Source organism: Manacus vitellinus, unplaced genomic scaffold (assembly GCF_001715985.3).
Source record: "Manacus vitellinus isolate BGI_N305 unplaced genomic scaffold, ASM171598v3 scaffold_19_pilon, whole genome shotgun sequence".
Taxonomy (NCBI): domain Eukaryota; kingdom Metazoa; phylum Chordata; class Aves; order Passeriformes; family Pipridae; genus Manacus; species Manacus vitellinus.
Genome location: NW_021939395.1, coordinates 1,876,079 through 1,888,537, shown reverse-complemented (window position 1 = coordinate 1,888,537; position 12,459 = coordinate 1,876,079). Strand labels below are relative to the sequence as shown.

Genomic DNA, 12,459 nt, shown 5'->3' with positions numbered 1-12,459 from the left:
CTGTTTTCTTCCAGAAGCTCATTCCCAAGAGTCTCATGATGCTGCCATCCTGGCACCTGCCCAGCCCTAAACGGAAACATAAATCCAACACTTTCTTAGTCACACAAAGCTTGCTGCAGCTAATGGCTGTTTGCTGAATAAAGAAGAAGTGAAATGATATAAAAGCTCTGAAGTTGAGTCCTTTTTTTTTTTTTTTTTTGCTATTTATGCCAGCAGCTCCTATAATACTTCACAGTCAGACAATGATACGAACAGGGGGAGTGTTAAGTTGTCTACATGCAGGTCAGAGAGCTGGGAGCAGAATCGAGCCCTTGAGTCAAGTTGGGCTTCTCCCTTCATTTACCCCATCTGCCTTAATGTGAGATCACTGATGTGTGGAGACCTAAACCCCCAGGGCACTGGCAGGATTAGCTCATATTAGAGAACTGCTGCACAAAAGCAGAGCATTGTTTATCAATGCAGGCTGTAAAATTTGCTGACACCACGTAGATTCACAGCCAGTTCGACTATGAAGAGATGAAATTCTGCCTGGTCCTCAAAAACAGAGGTGAAAGTGCATCATCTCAGCACACAGAATCCACAATGAAGCCTGTTACAAGTTAGCATTGGCTTGAAGATGGAGACAGAGCGAACAAATTTTTTAAACAAAGATTTACACCTTTCCAAAATCAACTCAATACCTTTCGTGTGCATCTATGAGTAACTTGTTGTTTCATTTATGAGCCCGTTTACCTCAGAAGGCAAATTAGTACATCAACCTCGGGGGGCAAACATTATTGACGTGGGTGAACAGCTTACAAGTGTACAGAAATATCTGAATAGTTCTGGAATGAACATACCATTAACCCAAAGGCATTTCTCTTCCTGCTCTCAAACTGTTGTAGCTTAATGAAAAATGTTATGTACCAGGGCTGCTCTTGAGATACCCAGACAGGACTGCTCAGGCACAGCTTCCCAACAGCAACTGGTGCTTTCAGAGGAAGGTCCCAGTTGCTGGAGCTCACAGGGAGGTTGCCCAGGCTGGTGCTGGGCAACCCAAGAGGTGCTGCCTCTTGTTCAGGGCTCTCCCTGACATCCCAGGAGGGGGTAGCATAGGCTGGGTTAAACCTGGAACTTCAGATGGCCCCTAGAACCCGGCTTCTCCAAAGCACAGTTTTTAAGAAGCTGTTGTTTGGGGTTTTTTTCCTAATGATGTGCATTGATCACCCAGATCCAGACTTCTGATTCCACAAAGAAGGAAAAAAAAAACAACCCCATCGTTCTCACAAGCAAGCTCAGTCTCATTAGATGTTTGAAATGGCTCTGCTGTAACATGCTGAACAAATTTAGGTCTGTTCTTAAGCTGCTGGAGAATAATAAATCCTCCCATGCTATTGTTCCCTAGCAGCACTGGATACCTGATTCATAACCCATCACAGGTCAGGAACAAAATTATATCAGCTAGAGCATCAACCTCACAAATTATAGATCCCAACACTTCTACCTCATCACATAAAAGAAAAAAATATCAACATGAATGATGAGGAAAAAGCTACCTGTAAAAATGTGCAGAAGCTGAGGATCAGAGATGGTACATAGGTAGGAAACAAGGGTAGCAGAGAAAGCAGCAGTGTAAGGCTCAAGTGGGATAACAGAGTTAGTGAAAGTCTGCATAAATCCTGCTGTCATGCACCCTGAGGTCCCATTCTGGCCTGCATGTGTGCAGGGACCTGGAATACCCTGGCCAGGAGACACAAACCTACCTCATGGTGTACAGGAGGGTGCCGTTGTCCACCAGGCGCAGCAGCTTGTTGGGTGTTGTCATGTTGTGGGCAACAGATTTCTTCCCGTTGTGGAAGAAGGTGTCAGGAGTCCAGATCTTACTGGCCAGCAGGTTGTTCAGGGGAAGTATTTTCATGGGACCATCAAACTTCAGCCTTTCATCTCTCCAGGACTGCCGGAAAAAGACATCAATGGTGTATTCCTTTGTGGGGAGAGGAGAGAAAAGCGAGTCAGCTCAGCTCTTCATTGCAAACAAGGGGATTCAGGAAGTATCTTCAGTCAGGGAGCAGACTGCGTTTTGGCACACCTTGGGTGATGTGAAGTGTGGTGCGACAAGAAGCAGGAATTAACTGCAGTGGAGGATACATGGCATTTACCACATTTTGTATAATGACTCACCTATGACGTCAAAATGTGCATTCCAATGTTTCTGACCACTGCAGACAAGCTGCAACACAGATCACAGCAGCCAGTTCTGGGGTAGCCCTCCTGCACCATCACCTTTACCCAGATGCTTCAGGGGAGGGAGTGCATTGTGTGCAGCTACATGGGCGTTTTAAAAAGCAAAACTAAAGATCCTGCAGATGGGATTTGGCCAGGATGTTGGCAATTGTATCCCTGCTCATAAAAAAATATAATGAAATCGACTTCCATGACACTGACAATGTTATTTTGTTCCCCAGGCCACCTCTAGAAAAGCATTGAATCAAGGACTTCACAAACTTGCATTACTAGATCCTATGACTTTCTTTTGTCTTCTTTTTTGTATTTTTTCCTCCCTCCCCTTTTTTTTTATTTTTTTCAGTTAGTGTAGAAACCCATTTCCTAGGCCAAATTCCAGCTGGGGCAATTAGAAGTCATCTCTTTGGAGTACTGCAGCTTCTTGCTCGGTGCCTGCAGCCTCAGAAACCACTCGATCAAAGCAGCAAGGTCACTGTGGCTCCATGGCCACCCCAAAGCAAAATCAAATCAGTGCACCCAGTGGTCCCCGTGTCCTTTGAGGGTTCATGTCACTTGAGGTTCATGTCTTCAGCCCACCAGCATGGGCTGCACCACTGCTCACCTCTACAGCACACACCTCTGGCTGACGAGGGCTTTCAGAGCCACGAGGCTTTCAGAGAGAGAAGGGGGCTTCAGAAAGAAGAACAGTCCCAACTCTTCTTCCCCTGCTGTTGCAGACTCATAGTCTTTATTTACGTGTTCCTGGAGGCCGCAGGACCAACTAAACTTATCATTGTGAGTGATTTCTTTCCTGCAGCACTTCTCAGCAGCATTTAAAAACTGCTGTGCATCAGCTTCCTATAGGACAGAGAAATTCCTACAGGTTTTTGTGGCAGATGGCAGCTGAATGAAAGCATCTCAGTAAACAAGTTCATCCCTGCTCCCCGGCCATGGAGCCACCCCTGTTCAAATATGAACCTTCTGGAGCCTGGCTGGAGAAAAGGGAGAGAAGATTCTACATTCCTACAGGCTCTGCCATGTACTAGATATTCGGGCCCTTCATGGAAGTGATCTTTGTGGTTTTAAGCTCAGTAAATGGATAAAACCAAAGAAAAGAGCCTGTGTCCTGGGAGGTTTGGGAAAAGTCCTTATCAGGAGAAGATCTCTCCTATTCAAAACCCCTGTTCCTGTTAAAAAACAGCAAACAAAGAGGCAAAACATTTTTATCAACTTTCCAGGCCTTGTTTTTCTTCTTCTATGCTAAGGAATCATTCCTGAAGAAAAGAGAAATAATTTTGAGAATCTTCCCCTCTTTTCTATACTTCTTTCCTTAAAAGCATCATTCCCAAGTCACCCCTTCCAAAGAGCACACTTAGTTCTATGTTATGCTTTTCTCCTACTTATAGAAACAGCTGAAAACATCAAGAGTGAGTCTGCCTTCAGAGTCCATCCATGAAACAAAAATCTCCCTTGAACTCTTTTTTTCTTTTCTTTCTATAATTTCCCGGGGACCGAGGCAAAGCTGCAGGAGCTCAGTGCCGAAGATCCAGGCGCGTGTCAGGTCCTGTCAGGCTCTGCTTTCCAAACCGAACTAAAAGCTGAGATGAGAAGTCCCTCGGAGCAGCTCAGTGAAAAGGTCCACACGTCCTCCTCCAGGCTCTGTAACCAGCTGCTCTCCTCCCCTCTGCACAGCAGCTTTACCTGCCTCTCCTCCATCATCATAATTACAGTCTCTGTCTGCAGCGGGACGCGCCGGAGCCGCTCTGCAGGCGGTGAGTAATGGCTGTGGGAGGGATGGGAGCGCATCACCGGGCAGATCCAGCGGGGAAGGAGGGACTTCCCCGCTCCCGAGATAAAAGGAACCACAGCAGAAGAGCAGGCTCTCCCCATGTTTCTCTCCCTCACGTTTCTGGGTGCATTCAGCAGCAGAACAGCGGGCTGAAGCACGTTCGCTGTGCGTTTGGAAAATACACGGAACGAAAGCACGGGAAGGGGAAATAATTTATTATTCCTTAACTGTCTTCCTAATTTTAAATTCATTTTGTCAAATCACATCGCGGAGAATACCTTCCTCTTTTCAATACCTCATATTTCTTCTTCACAGTTCATTATACACACTCCCTTAATCAAATATGCTCCACCTTGGAAGTAATTATCAGATACTCCCCACGGGCTACGATTGCTGAATATATTATGGGTCTCTGCTGCGGTAGGAGAGCAGGGAGAGAGGGAGGGAGAACTCAAATGAGGTTAATAGTCTCAACTAGGCTGACATCAAGTTAACTTCTTACCCTGGAGGGAGTGGTCTTCTCAAAGCAACAGGGGTTTGCGGGATTGAACGAGCACTTCCATGAAACACAGAGGTTTTATTCTTCCCCAGCTCCTCTGCCTGCTAGCACAGGGTTGTCCGTGGGACAGCTGAAGAGAAGTTCAGGCCGTGTCAGCACAGAAAATTAAACCCTTCCAGCTCCAGAGGTTCCATGAGAGTCACAGGATACTGCTCCAGCCTGGCCTGGCTGGTGAGAGCAAAGCCTGCTCCTCCTCCACGGCCAGGACAGCCCACTGCTGGCCAGGGCTGTGTCAGCACCAGGCCACCTCCGGTGCTGGATGTGCAGGAGGCTCTCAGTCCTGAATGCAGGGCTGTCCTCACGTGGCATCCTTGAACTGTGGAGCAACCATCCTGAGCCAACTCTTCTCCGCGCGCCTGGGCGCCTGTGGAACACGAGCTGCGAGGAACGCTGTTGAGAAACCTCACTATTAATTATGCTCCACAGTCCTGTTTTAATTAGAAGACAAACTGTTGTGGGAATACAAGCCTTAATTCAGACCTCAGGCCTTTTCATTAATAATTTCCCCTGAACATGTCAAAATACTGCAATCAGTTCATGCTTTTTCTTTTTTTCCTCTTTTGCCTCCTTTTCGGTTCGAGCGCTGAGGACAGTTTGATGGTGAATCATTCTCTTCTGGCATTGCCATCAAACCAGACCAGATTCTGGCATCCTCTCCTCTTCCCAGGGAGCACCTTCCTTCCTCCACACACAGACAGGTCAGGGAAAGGTGTCTGCAGCAAAGGTGCTTGTCAAGGCAGGTAACGGGGGGAGCGTGCTATGTTCATGTCCAGGTCCCATGGGCAGACCCCACTTAATTAGGTTGGACTTGCAGGAAATAAAAAGACCCTAAAGCTTGCAGTGTGTCTGAGAAGTGCAAAGGTATTGACTCTCCAAGGGTGTATTATCAATTGGTTTCCAAAAGCCTGAGAAACAGCCCCTCTCTACCACTCACACTGAGCTACCACCAGCTTTGCCATTTAGGAAAATCCTGCTTTTGTCCAGATATTCCTGGGACGAGGGTGGGACACACCCGCAGTGGCTGCAGGAGAAGCCATCCCTCCCCGTGAGGCACCTACCATGTCTGTGTCCGAGACAGGGCCGAAACTTGTCACGTAAATGTCTGTCTTGACTTCGGTTACACTGTCTGGGACAAAAAAAAAAAAAAAGAGAGAAGGGAAAAAAAGCAATTAAAGAACTGAATTTTCTTGTACAGGGAAGGATTTGGGGGTTGTTACGTGGTGTTTTTTCCTGCTCTGCTGAACCCTCTGCACCATCCTCTGTGCCCCAAGCAACGGCTGATTTTATCACTCCTAACTGGGCAAATTCATCTCCAGCACAGCTCTGCTGCTTCCCACACTTACACTGAGGATGAATATGTCCCACGTGGCCAGACACTGCGTATTTACAGAATCCATGTGGCTGCACGATCCATAATGTGGTGCAGATCCACACGTTTTCAATACAGAGGTGCTTTGAAACTCCTTTTAATGTGAAATCCCTTTGTGTCTCCCAGCCTGATAAACAGCCTAGCAATGTTCCACCAGTCTCAGGAAAGCCTGGGTTTGTTACAGCTTCAGGCTTATCTGTATGTAAAGAGAATCAATATTCTGATTGCCTTTTGCTGCCGCCGTGCTTGCTGTTCTCCTAAGTGCCTCATTCTTGCGAAGCTGCTGCTCGCCCACATCACATGCTCCCCTGCCCCCAGGCTGTGCTGCCCTCGTGGATGCTGAACAACAGCCTCACTGCCCCAAAAAAGACACTGAGCCCCAGATCCTGCCCCAGCTGCTAAAACCCAGGGGCCATTTCCATCCCATGCCTTCAGACGGAGATGATCCGGAGCGCTCCGCAGAAGGCGGCCGTCAGCACGTGCTGAGCAGCACACACAGCTCTCCTTCCTGGCTTCAGTTGATTTTGGCATGTTTCCTGATTGACATCTCTGCTGCTGTCCCGTTTTGCAGGGAAATCAAGGCACAGTGATTTGCCAGATTTACAGCCCTGTGCTCTGCCCACTGGGTCGTGCTGAAAAAATGATGGATGAGGTGCCTTGAGTTGAGCACTCAGTTACCATAAATCCTCACCACTTTAGGGATACATCATGCTATTGTATGGCATTAGCTGGCTCAGAGCTGCTCTCCTAATGAAAGAACCAATTTAAAGCCCCAAAGCAGAGTTCATGTTTTATGCACAGTACCCAATTTTGGCCACTGCAGCAGCTTTGCAAGTAGCCTGGATGGCCTATTGCTCAATTAAGTTATGGAAATCCTTCTGTCCCCTGACAGTTATTTTGCAGTACTATGAAGCTTAGTCTTGTGCTTCAAAATTTTGCATCCCAACATAAGATAATGCATTCTGGCAGGCTTTTCTCCTTAATGGCTAAAATATACATATATATGTCTTTTGTTATTATGGCTGGAAAGCTTCTGATGCAGCCTATGGCTGGTATTATTGTGCTATATAAGTAACCCTTGATCTTTTCTTGATGTGATAAAAAGAAGGTTAAAGAGAAATATGTATGCAGCACACTTTGTGAAACCCCAGAAGTCTAAACAAAATGAGTTACTTCTGCAGCAAACACTCAGAAACATTCTCTGTCTCCCTCCAAACAAGTCCTCAAATGAGATACACAGTGATGCAAGGCTCCTTCTGCTACCACATGCTGTGAGGGAAAGTTAATTGTGTTCTAGAGAAAACACAGACTCTCAGCCACGGATCTCAGATCAGGATCCACGGCCACCCATGGCCAGGGGATACAGCTCCTGTGAAGTGCAGAGGGAACAGGGTGTCCCTGTTCATGTTTCAGGGACAGGGGTCCATGAAAGGGCCTGTGCTTCCCAATGTGCTCTGGTGGGTTCAAGCACAAAGGAAGGGATTCAGTAAGTCGTGAGAAGACAAAAGGCAGAACGAGTTTTGGACGCATTTTGGTATGACCCTGCAATCTTTACGTGAGCCTTTATGTCCTTATCAAGCTGTAAACAATCTGCCACAGAGCTCCAGGGACCCCTTCCTGTTCCCTTCAATCTACTGGCAAATCCAATCAAAAATAATGGCATTATCTTATTAAAATTAATAATTAATATTAATACTCAATTATGGCCCAGAGCTGAAGAGGATCTCCCATTTCCAGGCTGCAGATGTATTCCTCAGGCCAGGCCGTGCAGTGCCTGGTGCAGGGACAAGCTGGGGCTTCACCACTGGCTTACTGATGTCCCTCAGCACACAGGAAAACAAGCTCCCTGCACCTTTCATGGCAAAAGCCAGACTGAACTTTCCCTGTTAATGTGTGCTCCTAAGGGCAGGATTTGGCTGGGAGCCGGAGGGATTTCTGAAATTAAATCATTGCCACGCAAGTAGGGATTTCAGCAGAGCTGGGAAATCCAGAGATAAGTAAAACACCAGCAGAACAGAGCGAGTTCCAGCCTCAGAGACTCACTTCCTTCATGATCCTGTAGCCCAAGAGCAACTGCACTGCTTGCAGTTCTGCCAGAGCTCACTGGCTCTGTGACTGCGAGACCTTCTCCTCCAGAGCAATCAGGAGCTGCTCACCCAGCCTCCCTTCTCCCTGCCCTCACAGCTACCCATCCACAGCCTGGGTGAAGAGAAGAAACTGTGCCTACTTTTGCAGCAAGAGAAAGCTGAGAGATCATCACCTGCCTCTTCTTAGAGACATGGCAGGGAAATCCTTATCTGGTCCTCAATCCACAGACAAGCAAGCCCTGCTGCTTGGCTGCTTTGCCCAGTCCTCACCAAAGATTTAATAATTAAGGACTGTACATAGGGTTAGGTGCTTTCATTAGATCTGTTGCAGAATGTTAAATTACACTTTTCCTTTCCTAGCATCATTCTTCCCTGTAATTCAAAGGGCTTTGGATGCACAAGTTAAGCCTTCAAGCCTGCTGGGGTGGCAGGAAGATGCTGCTGGTCCTGTTCATAAACAAAAAAGGACAGACTTGGTTCAGGCAGGAAGCTGGAGAAGAGCACGGACCAGCCCTGGTTGCCCTAAGTAATGGCACAACACTGCCCTAAAGAGGGTTCAGTGTTACTCTTGGTGGGCTGCACAAACCCCTTCTAGCCACCCTGCTGAGCCTCACTGTGCCCCAGGTCCTGCTGGGGACCAGGAAAGCAAAAAAAGACCCTGGAGCCAACATGAAACTAGAAGAACAAGAAATTTTCAGGTTCAACACTTGTACACAGGCAGAATTTAGAGACACTAGTGGCATGCCACGTTCCCAAGCCATTTGTTGGAGGCTGGTTCCCTGGTCTGGGAGCTTTTCCCATTTATTGGCTCAGCTTATTCCCAATCCTCAGCACAATCACGTTTCTAAAACCATCTGGAGCAAGTGTGTGAGCAGCAACAAGGTGCTGCAGGTCACCCAAAGCTGCCCCTTCTCCCCCGAGGCACAGAACTCGCTCTCTGCCTGCCTGGCCACGCTGCCTTGCCTGGAGAAATCCCCCACAGCTGGGCAGATCTGCAATGCAAATGCAAAACAAACCATCCCTTCCCACAGTGTTACCATGGCACTTCCTACACCTGCCTGCTCTTTAAAAGCTACCCCTCTCCTCCAAGAATCTGTTACCCCAGGCCTGGCTGCTCGTGTACACCACAATGGTCCCTCCCAGCCCGGGGTGGAGGGGCCAGATCTGGACCCCCAGCTCCAACACCAGCAGGGTCTGTTGCTTCCCCGGGTGTGCAGAAGGTGTAAAGCAGTAGCAGCTGCTGCTGAGGTGCTTCAGGGACTCCATCTACCCTCGCCCTCCCCTGTGCCCTCCTCCAACTCCCCATCTTTCAGGCCCTGGCTCAAGGCAGACACACCCCCCCTTCCTGCAATCCCCTCTTTAAGTGCTCATGACTCCCTGGGCCTGTGAGGAGATAGCTGTTATTTACAAAATGACAGAGTGCTATTTTTACTTGCTTCTTGGAAGCACCAGGAGCAGCAGCAGAGCTGGAATACAAATTACGCCGCCTCGCTGCCTCTCCCCTCGCTGGCTGGAGAGCCGAGCGATTCTGGGAGGTGGGGGGCACAGGGGGGCTGAGCAGCCTCTCGTTAAACATCCCGCCGCACTCAGCAAGGGCCGTTCATTCCGGAATCTCGGCCGGAACGTGACCGGCTCCGGAGGTTTGGGGCTGCGCTGAGCGCGGTCCCGTTTCCCGGGCGGGGGTTCCCAGAGGCGCTGCCGCAAGCCAGCTGAAATGATGTGCCTGCATCCGAGCGCTGGGGGCTCCCGAACGATGCGTGCCATGGAAACGGGGGCGAAGCCACTGCGGCTTCGTGCAGGGGATTCCTGGCTGATGCGCTGACGTCAGCGAGGATGCACAGCCTCGGCCCGCAGATAACCGGGATGAGCGAGGGGATGGGGACCGCCCCGAGGCAGCGCTCCTGCTCTGCCCCCGGGCCGTGCTGGCATCTAAGGGAGCCTGGAGGCGACAACCCTGCCTGTGGTGGTGTCTCTGAGCAGGATGGCATGGCTGAGAGTAGAAAGGACAGTGCTGTTCAGGCTCTTCTGCCCCCGGGGGTTCAAACCATCAGTCTGCTCCAGGCCAGCTCCAGGAGGTAGATGTTTCTGCACTGGGCTCCCTATGAACTGCTCCAGACTCCAGCTAGCCCAATATCCTCCCACAACCTAAGGAGGACAGTAACAAGCTGATAGTGCCCCTTAACTCCCTCCTAGACAACTATATTTACCCTCAGCTCAATGAGGTCTCCTTATCCAGTGTCCCCTCGAAAATACAGAATCCCTTGGGAAGGATTCCCACCAGCCTGTGGTGAGAGCAGTGTCACCTTGAAGAGAGGTGTTCCTGTGTCCCTCTTTCCCACATCAAGTAACCCACAGTGAGCACACTGGACAGGACAGTGCTTTCCAGCCGACCCAGCATCTCTGGGAAGGGAAATAGTTGGTTTATGCTCCCAAATTCCACCTCATGCCTTCTCCCCGATCCTTGCCATGATAATTAATAAGCAGCAGCAGGTAATTTTTGTAGCTGCACACAAAAGATTTTTGTGTGTGTCATTCTTCATTTTCTCAGCCTCTCACTGGAGGAATTTAATTTTCCTTCCACTTTTAGCTTCTGGAACAAAACAGGCTCCTATGACCTGTGCTACAAGCTCTATGAGCCCACTGGAACTGAGCTGCACCACAACCCCTGGCAGCCTCTGCCGCAGAGTTGGCACACAAGAGCCCCCAGCCAGAAACTCCACCCTTGGGCCCCTCCTTGAGAACTTCAGTGCCCTCACACCAGGACTGCTGCCTCTCCCAGTCCCTACCTTGGTTTATCAGATGGCCTTTTAACCTGTGGTGCTGCCCCGTTTTGGGAAGTAGGAACAGAGTGGTTCCCCCTTGCAGGAAGAGATGCATGGAAAGGGAGTGGCACATCTATGGATGATGTGGCACATGGTCCCCTCTCTGTGACTTTGCCCTTGGGACTGCCAGGCCAGTACTGGGAGAGGACAGGGAGGCACAAGCAGAGGGGCGGGTGCCCAAGGGGAGAGGGACCTCCCCCCACAGCCTCAAGCTGCAGGAATGGAGACACGACATCTACATCACCAACCACACACCAGGAATCCCTAATGTAGCCTTCACTGATGCTCTCCTGCTGTGGGGCCAGTCACACTCTCCCACACACATTAGAGTTGCTTTTCTTTCAGTTTTTTTTGCTGGGGAGCTCAGAAATAGCAGCAGAGAAGGAAACATTTCAGTGAACATCACTGCAGTGCTGTTAATGCCTCCTGGGCTTGTCCAGCCCAGCCAGGGGACAAAGCTGACTCCAAGGACACTGACAAAGCTCCTGCCACACAAAGCCCACAAGGCAGCACAAGCTACTGCTAATGTCAGGAACACAAACATCCCTGCTGCACCTGGGATGCTCCCACACCTGCTATCCTGGGAACAGAGGCTTTACTTGGGTCAGGAGGGGAAGGCTGGGGAAGAGAGATGGCAAAAAAACCTAAGAATGTACTGGCATTTCCTCCAACCTCTACGGAAGGGAGAGCAGAGCTGGAGTGCAGAGGTGTGGGCAGGTCTCACACCACCCCTTCTCTCTCCTCAACTGTTTTTGACACGTGGAGAAGTCACAGTCAACCTCTTCAAACTCCCAGTCCCAAAGAAAACATACATATTTTCAGACGTGCTTTGGCTGTTGTAGTGCCTCAGCACCCTTGTATATGAAATCACTTGCTCAGAAGCAAAAGCCAAATCTCCTCTCACAGACATTCACCCTGGTCTGACAAGCTCAGCCTGGGCATCTTTCCCAAAAGTGGACAGCAGAGTGTACATGTTCTTCTTACAAGAGGCAGCAAGAACATACACAGGGTGTCTTGGTCCTGTCAATGCCAAATGGCAGAGAACAGGGCCAGGAGTGTCACCAGGAGGGCTGGCAGCTGGCCCAGTCCTTCACAGGCCAGACAGAGCTAACAGCAGCATCAGCTTTAATCCCCTGAACCACCTAAAATACCAAAGCATCTCCAGGAAAACTCACTTGGGCAGAAGCATCAAGACACAGCTGAGACCCCACTGGCCCCGTTCTGTCTATGGGGGGAGGGTAATCCCACAGGTAGTTCAGCCCACCCAGACCTCACTGCCTCTGATGGCACCTGCCTCTCTCTAATGAGCACAGAGATGAGGATGACCACAGTCCCATGGAGGATGAAGGCTGGCCTTGGCCTCATGCTCCCACCTGGGACAACGTGGTTAAAGATGATGGGATGCTCATCCACTGCAAAGTGGGGTCAGCCAAGGACTGAGCACTGGGAAATTTGTACTCTGCAAAATAAACCACATAGTAAGGAAAGAAACAATATATAAATGTCTGAAACAAATGTCTCATCTCAGCAAAAGCAGGGGTGAGTAAGAGCCTGCAGGGGATTGCCAACAAGACCTTTGGGTCGGATCCTTTTCTAGCTCTGCCATGTCACGAACTATTTGTCTAACGTAG

The 12,459-nt window shown here is 49.4% G+C and overlaps 1 protein-coding gene across 1 annotated transcript in view; it reads right to left on the bottom strand.

Annotated features, from left to right (window-relative positions):
• GABRA3 (gamma-aminobutyric acid type A receptor alpha3 subunit) overlaps nucleotides 1-12,459 on the bottom strand; it is a 58,519-nt gene that overhangs the window by 24,411 nt on the left and 21,649 nt on the right. The window contains exons 3-4 of the mRNA XM_008934892.4: nucleotides 5,609-5,676; nucleotides 1,743-1,963 (exon numbers count right to left, since the gene is read on the bottom strand). Coding sequence (XP_008933140.2) covers nucleotides 1,743-1,963; nucleotides 5,609-5,676 — 289 coding nt within the window. The remainder of the gene's footprint in view (nucleotides 1-1,742; nucleotides 1,964-5,608; nucleotides 5,677-12,459) is intronic.